Raw genomic sequence first — 7646 nt, forward strand, 5'->3', positions numbered from 1 at the left:
AATTGTCCTACACTATTAATTGTCCGCCGGTAGCGTAGGCGGAAACGTGCTGTTTTTGCATTCGCTTTGTTGTGGGTTCGAATTCTGCACTCATCCTCGATTTGCCGCACTTACTGTTACTCCCTCTAAGAAACTAATAGCATAGGGCAACGGCGACGGCTTTGGCTGCAGAAACTAAGTGCCTCCTTGCGTGTGCTCCTGTTGCAGTCTAAAGTTGCGACTACAACATTGATGGAAAACGAAACTCCAGTCTCTTCGGAGACGTGGATTTCGATCCCACCGCTGCTACGATATTTAGCCTATTACACTCCTCACCATCACCACCACCGCCACCACCTTTGTAAAGTTCCAGCTAACTATGTTGCAGAGTATTCAGTTAGTCCCCACGTCCTGCTTTGGCCAGTGTGAGGGATCGATAGCAAAGCAGGCACTGGTTAGCACTCGACTACACAAATTCTACCAACCTTGTGTGTGTGTGTACAGTGAGGGACAAAAATATCTTCCCAGGTTTGTCCGAAGATAGATTAAACATGGCGAAACGTATTAAGAATTGGTTAGAGACGATTCTCGTACTGTTTCGCCAGTTTTAATCGATCTTCGGACAAATCTGGAAAGATATTTTTAACTTTCGCTGTTCCTCCACACAAACCTTAATTCATATTTATAGGAAAAAAAAAATAATATTCTAATATAAAAAAAATCGCATTTTGTTAATAGAGTGGTAAAAGTTATTTTGCCCGCCTGTTGGTTATTTTTAGTCTTTCTTAAAACGAGAAGCTGAAAAAGGGAGAGAAAGTTTTTTTTTATGTCCCTCTTTTTGTAGACAATAGATAAGGGCCGAAGGCCCAGCCCCCTGCGAAGCAGAGACCAGCGAAGCCAGTGGCTCGTTTCCAGACATTTTCAAATTATTCTCTTCTGGTACAATGAGGCTTCAACTGCGCAAAACAGATACGTAATCCCCTACCAGTTCCTCAATGATTTCCAGTGATTAGCGTTTGTTTCGATTGTTCGTGCACATAAAGTTGAGGCCTTGGCCACAATTAAGCGCCTCCTGGTGTAAGAAAATAACAATGGAGGAGACTGCAAGAAACCATAAGGTCTACACTAGGCAGCTCCATGTCCCTTAGCACCTGCCATCCCTATCCATAAAGTTATCTAATCTTCTCTTAAAACAACCGATAGTTTCAGCGCTCACTAACTACCTGGTTACTGAGTCTATTCCATTCGTTAACCACTCTATTGGTAAACCAGTTCTTGTCTATTTCCTTCCTTTTTTGTGTGTTTTCGTCGATGGCAAGCAAATGGAGATTGTGAGTAGGCAAAAAGGAGAAAAGAGAACGTTTCTGGTTGGAATTGAGAGTATTCAATTGTTTAAAATGGATGACACTGTTTAAGGACTTGAGTACAAGAGTGGGCGATAAGTGCACTGAAGACGTGACAGTTTTTTTTTTCAGTTGTCGACAAGTCTATCAACAGAAACACCATGTGAGGAAGAAGCCTTTGTTAGTATTTTTTGTTGTTGTTATTGTTGATACAATGAAGAATGGCTAAAGGACACATAATCGTGGACGAGACTGAGGATGTAGCAGTGTCGAGAAAGGGAGGGATTATGTCGAAACATAGATAATTATTTCATTGTGGACCGTAGTAATATCACAAGAGATAATGGCTGTAAAATAGTCTATAAGAAATCAAACACCAATGAAACAAAAACTTTTCTCTGGCGGTATTGTAAATGTTTGGAGCATAGATAAGCATATGGGGTTCAACCCGAATCTAACTTATTTCTCAGAATCGTGAGTTCGCACACTTAAATCAAGTTCGTGGTTCTTAATTTTCTCCACTGCTTAACCCAGGGCCGTTTCTAGCTTTGTGGGGGCCCTAGGCAAAAGTTAGAGAGATAGACAGGTTGGTATTTCATTTATACCTGTAAAGTTTGCCAAACAGTAATTAAACGACTTTTATATCTTTTGATGGTGTTAAAGGATGCAAGTAACTATTACACCATCTTTATTTATTTAAACATTTATTTTAACTTAACATCAGTCTCTGAATACAAACCACACTTCAAAATATTGGTAACTTAACATCAAAGTCTCTGAATACAAACCACACTCCAAAATAGTAGTAACTTAACATCACAGTCTCTGAATACAAACCACCAACTGCATTGTATTGGGCTCAAAATCTCTGCTTTCTGGCTTTTTTACTAGCAAAATCATCAATGATGTCTTCATACAACACGTCTTTCCCCACTTCATGGTTGATGCTGATTATTGCAAGAACACTGAGTCGCTCCTGCCCCATAGATGATCTTAAATAGGTCTTGATGAGTTTCAGCTTCGAAAAGCTCCTCTCTGCTGAGGCCACAGTCACAGGCAGAGTACAGGCAATTCTCAGTGCAACCCACAGATTGGGATACAATTCCTCAAAATGTTTTTTGTGGATAAAGGTGAGGAGCTCAAGAGCAGTCATTTCGTCTGAGGGCAAACTTGGTAAGTGCTTAACTTCCATAGCCAGTTCCTTTCCATCAATGTCACTTTCATTTCCAGAGGTTAATGTCTTGCATAGTTTGTCACACTGGTTGTTCAATGACTGATCATCCAGTTTCTGGAAATTAAGCAGCATTCCAAATTGGTCTCTTACTTCACTCAGAGTTTTAAATCTATCAGTTAAGGATTGAATGGTAGTGTCAACAACAACATTAAAGAATGTCATTTCAAGCCTCTTCATTGCATCTGCAATGGGCTCATCTGCGGCCTCATAAGCAAAGTGTCTTTTTGTACTTCTTAATCTCTTTTCTTTGAGTACAGCCTCTACATTCATTTCCTCACACATATCTTTAGCAGAGACTTGAGCTGAAGTGAACCCAATTCTTCTGTAGTTAGTCAGAGATGTTTTCGCTTTAGTAAGGAGATCAACTGCCACATCAAGCTGCATTTTAGGAGACTGCAGGAGCTTACTGACATGGTTCACAATGTGTAGAATGTCATACCATATGACTGTGCAAATGATAAATCGGTATGACCCCACCTCTTCTGCCAGACTTTGGGCTTCAACCTTGGTCAGAGGATCAGACATTTCCCTGACCTTCAACAAAGCTTCCCTTATATTAGAGGCCTGATACCGCACAGCTTCTATGCTATTAATACGGCTCTCCCATCTTGTGTCACTCCAGGTCTTGAGTGCAACAGTGACATAATCTTTTAGGATTGCCCATCTTTGTGGTGAGGCTGAAAATAGGTTGTACAGTTTCTGAACAGTGCCGAAATAGCTAGTGGCATCTATTGAAGCTGTTGCTGCATCAGATATCATCAAGTTTAGGGAATGTGCTCCACATGGAACATAGAGTGCACGAGGGTTCTTCTCAAGAAGTCTGGCTTGAACTCCTTTGTTTCTCCCTTTCATGTTGGCACCATTATCATATGATTGTCCTCTGCAATCTTCAAGGAGAATATTCAGTTCCGTCAATTTCTTTATAATTAGAGATGACAAACCAAGACCTGTTGTTTCAGAAGCTACAAGGAACCCCATAAAATGTTCCTTAATTTCTGGTTTCTTATCCATTTTGACAGTCCTTATGACGACTGACATCTGTTCTTGATGGCTTACATCGGGAGTACAGTCCAAAATAATTGAATAATATTCGGACTGTTTAACTTCAGTCACCATTGTGTCCATTATTTTAGTACTGATTGAAGCAATAAGTTCATTTTGGATGATATTTCCAAGGTAGCTGGAATGACTGAACTGGCCACTCTCAACACGCTCAATGTGCTGCTTCATGACAGGATCAAATTTAGCAAGCAGCTCCACCTCTTTTAGAAAATTCCCATTATTCTGCTGGTGTAACGTGTTTGATGAACCTCTAAATGCAAGATTTCTCTCGGCTAAGGATTGGACAATGGCGATTAAGCGAGTCAGGACATCTCTCCAGCGCCTCTTTTCAGCCTCCAATAGTGTTCTTTCAGCTTGGTCTATTGTCTTTCCAGTTTGCAAACGGAGTTGTAAATCTTTCCAGGTTGCCATGTGCGCTATGTGTGCTGGACTGCTTTCATGACTTTTCAAAAGTGTGCCTATGTTTTTCCAGTCTGTCAGTCCTTCTGTCACTAACTTTTGTTCTTTGGTTGAAAATAATTTACAACAAAAGCAATAGAGAGCATTTTTTTTTTTTTTTTTGAGTAGATAAGCCAAGTCCGCTTCATCTCTTCTCCATTAACCAATGTTCTACAAAAATAATGATAATGAAAACTTCTTCCGTCTTCTTTTTTGGGAAATGTGAAATCAGAACTAATCTGAAATGGCCCTCTACCTACTGCATCCGTTCTAAATGCATCAGACAGAATAGTTGGCCAGTTAGCAGGATCTAGTGGTTTAGAATAAATGGGAGGCTGCTCAGGAGTAGATGATGCCTTCTGTGGTTCTGGGGAATGTGGTGGTCTTGGTGGCAGTACAGCTTCCTGGACAGATCCTGATGAATGTGATGGCACTGGAGCATCCTGTTCAGGAAGTTCTGAATATTCCTCTGGCTTGCTGTCTGGAGCTCCAATATATTTTAGAATTGATCCTGCAAAATTACAAATTTCCTTAGATGATTAGGCGTTAGTCTAAAATAATACTCACCATTCAGAAAACATAATAAAACCAAACTTTAATATGTTTCTTTAAATTATTAAATAAACGATAATGAATTACCTTTTTCTTTTGACCATTTTTCTTCGTCAAATTTCTTTTTCTTTCGTTTCTCTGCTCCGCTGAGATAAATTCGTTTTGATGCCATTACGGGAATGATGATTGGCGAGTCTTAGAGTCTAATGTAGGCCTAGCACAGAAATCTATTAAGTGAAAACCTTATAAATACATGGAATCAATTTTACATACACGATATTCGAGTAGAACAAATATGATTAATTTTATCAGTGTAGGCCTAACACAGATATCTGTAAAGTGTAAACCTTTTAAATACCCCTTAATAAAAATAATTCTACATACACGAAATTCGGGTAGACCTGAAAGGTGAACAGATGGGTGATTGTTGAGCCTGTGGTTATCTTAATATTGTATACGAACTAGAGAAACGGACCACACGACAAACGGAATAGAATTAATTTATTTCTGTCACTTCCTTTTGAGCTCACCTCGGTCCTGCCATCTAGTGTTTTTTTTTTTTTTTTCATTAGGTAGGTGAAGTGAGAAAATAAATAATCATAATTTGATAATAAAGAAATAAGCGAATAAATGAATAAGGGATTGGATAAAATATCGATACAAAATAAACAAAATTGAACATATGAACATATATGAACATTGAATATTGAAAAAGGTGGAAAAGGTAAACATTCCATAGAATACAAACATTTCCTATTGTGCATACAAATATAATAAAAGGAATTCCAACTTACAGTCACAGAACACACAAACTTACAAATTTACACTATTAGAAGCTAAGCATGATGCGACCAAAGAGTAAACAAGAACGCTGGTGATGCCAATTCCAGTGACAATTAAAGCCAAACAATTGGACAAAGAATAGTAAGCTAATGGCCAAAAAGAGTTTGTAATCAACAATTAATAACATCTGTAGCCATAAGTCCTAGCTTAGTGAACACATAAATGGATAAATAAAGCCAATTAATGCTTACCATATTATATCTTTAGATTAAATAAGATGTAGGTGATTTTTAACAAGATAGTATTTTTAGCAGACGATCAAAACATTTCAAACAATAACAAACACTGCAAGAGGCATATTGTTTATTTGCGTCGGCGGGCGGGAGAGGCACAGGCTCATATTTGACCTTCGGTAGCGTTACCTAGCCAATGGGCCGGCCGGGGGCCCCCTGGTAGGTTGGGGGCCCTAGGCAATCGCCTATACCGCCTATAGCTAGAAACGGCTCTGGCTTAACCCTTCCCCGTTTTCAATTCGCAAGCAGTAACGGACCAACAGGTCTGTTGCTGCTTGCTTCTCCTTTATTTTTGTAATTCTTTCTATCAACGAACGAAAATTAAAATGACGAAGAGAAAGAGGTTGAGGCGTGAAGGACGAAAAAGGGAGACAAACATAAGAAAAGTTATGAAAAATTATGTGACAAGGAAATATGGAATCCGGGTGAGGAGGGGGCAGGATGAAGAGTAAAGCTCAGGAACGGGTGAGATGGAAGAAGTGTAAATATTAAAAGTGACAGTGAAAGAGGCGTCTCAGACTGGTGTAATAAGAAACTAGAACAGATGAGGAAGAAAGAAATGAAGAAACGAGGTTTGTCCCAAGAATAAAATGGAATATTTTTTTTTGTAGAATTTAAGAAATGTCGGAATGAACCGAGAAAGGGGGCGACAATACAAACATGAAAATGAGGACAAGATATCTGAGGATCTTAAAGAAAATAAGATCTTTCTAGAAGAGGGCGAACAAAATGAAAAAATAATATAAAGAAGATTATAAGTAGGATTAAGGATAAGAACGTAAAACATTTAACAGAGAATGTAGAAATTTTGGAGAGATGGAAGGAATAGTTGGAAGCGCTGCTAAATGTTAGTAAAAATAGAAAAGTTGGAATGTCGACATTTTGGAATGTCGACACTTAGTAGAGGTGGAGAGACACAAATCAGCGAAAAATAGATAGAGGAAGCAGTAGCGAAGTTGAAATGTGAGAAAAATGTAAGATTGTGTGAGGTGACTGTGGAGATGATCAAACAGAAGATAAGACAGAGTGATTAGCAAGGGTGATTAATGATGGTTCGGTTAACGACACGAACTCCCCCTGTCAGAAGGCTAGGATGGTGCCCCTTTCAGAGGATTTTGTAGCGTGGAATTTAATTAACCATGCCCTTGGTCCAACTCGCTTGCTGCAGTGTAATACATATTACGAAAAATGTAGTGTGTCCAAGGAGTGGAAGAAAGCATGCATGGTGCCAGTTTATCTGTAAAGGTGAAGATTGCATCCTCGAATGTAAGAACCATAATTTATTTTAGCTTCCCAGATAAGAAGTATGGCATAATGATAGTGCAGAGAATAATGAGAAAAACAGACAATGGAGGAGGAACAGTGTATTTTGTGGATTTAGAGAAGGCGTATGAGAGAATAGGTAGGGAATGAGTAAGGAGGAAAATGAGACTATATGGGAGGGAGAATAGGCAGTGAAGATAATGATAGTACAGAGAATAATGAGAAAAACAGATAATGGAGGAGGAGCAGCAGTGTGTTTTGTGGATTTAGAGAAGGCGTAGGAGAGAATAGGTAGGAAATGAGTGAGAAAATGAGACTGCATGGAGGAAGAACAGTGTGTTTTGTGGATTTAGAAAAAGTGTATGAGAGAGTAGGTAGGAAATGAGTACGAGACTGCATGGAATGGGGAATAGTCAGTGGGAATAATATGTGAGAAACTTAGTGAGAGTAATTAATTAGGAAAAAAGAGATGTTTGAGGTAAATATTGTTTTAAAAGAGTGTATAATGTTACCAATGTCGTTTATTCATTTATTCTATTTATTATCATTCATATTACAATTCTTATTTATTTGTTTATTCATTCATTTATCATTATCATAATTTTTTTCGCATCCGACCTAGTTATGGACCAAAAGATCTCCTATCGGCATACTCCTCCTTTGTAATCCTTTAACCTGTATAATGATGGAATGATGAGA

The 7646-nt window shown here is 38.6% G+C and overlaps 1 protein-coding gene across 3 annotated transcripts; it reads right to left on the reverse strand.

The window, feature by feature from the left end:
• Positions 1-2009: 2009 nt before the first annotated feature.
• LOC143020012 (zinc finger MYM-type protein 1-like) lies at positions 2010-5892 on the reverse strand. Of its 3 annotated transcripts, none has more exons than XM_076176111.1 (3): positions 5643-5892; positions 4696-4835; positions 2010-4567 (listed from the first exon to the last, which is right to left on the reverse strand). In XM_076176111.1, the coding sequence occupies exon 3, from the start codon at positions 4027-4029 to the stop codon at positions 2182-2184; it is 1848 nt and encodes a 615-aa protein (XP_076032226.1). In that variant the 5' UTR covers positions 4030-4567; positions 4696-4835; positions 5643-5892; the 3' UTR covers positions 2010-2181. The 3 variants fall into 3 exon arrangements, with proteins under 3 accessions (XP_076032226.1, XP_076032227.1, XP_076032225.1); XM_076176112.1 differs by lacking the exon at positions 5643-5892 and adding an exon at positions 4993-5151; XM_076176110.1 differs by lacking the exon at positions 5643-5892 and having other exon boundaries at positions 4696-5151.
• Positions 5893-7646: the final 1754 nt, after the last annotated feature.

The sequence above is a fragment of the Oratosquilla oratoria genome, chromosome 38, assembly GCF_046742065.1.
Source record: "Oratosquilla oratoria isolate Oo_2021 chromosome 38, ASM4674206v1, whole genome shotgun sequence".
NCBI lineage: Eukaryota > Metazoa > Arthropoda > Malacostraca > Stomatopoda > Squillidae > Oratosquilla > Oratosquilla oratoria.

What these genes read in the sequence shown, in the direction of transcription:
- LOC143020012 (XM_076176111.1), bottom strand. Translation starts at nt 4,029, where the DNA reads ATGGCAACCTGGAAAGATTTACAACTCCGTTTGCAAACTGGAAAGACA.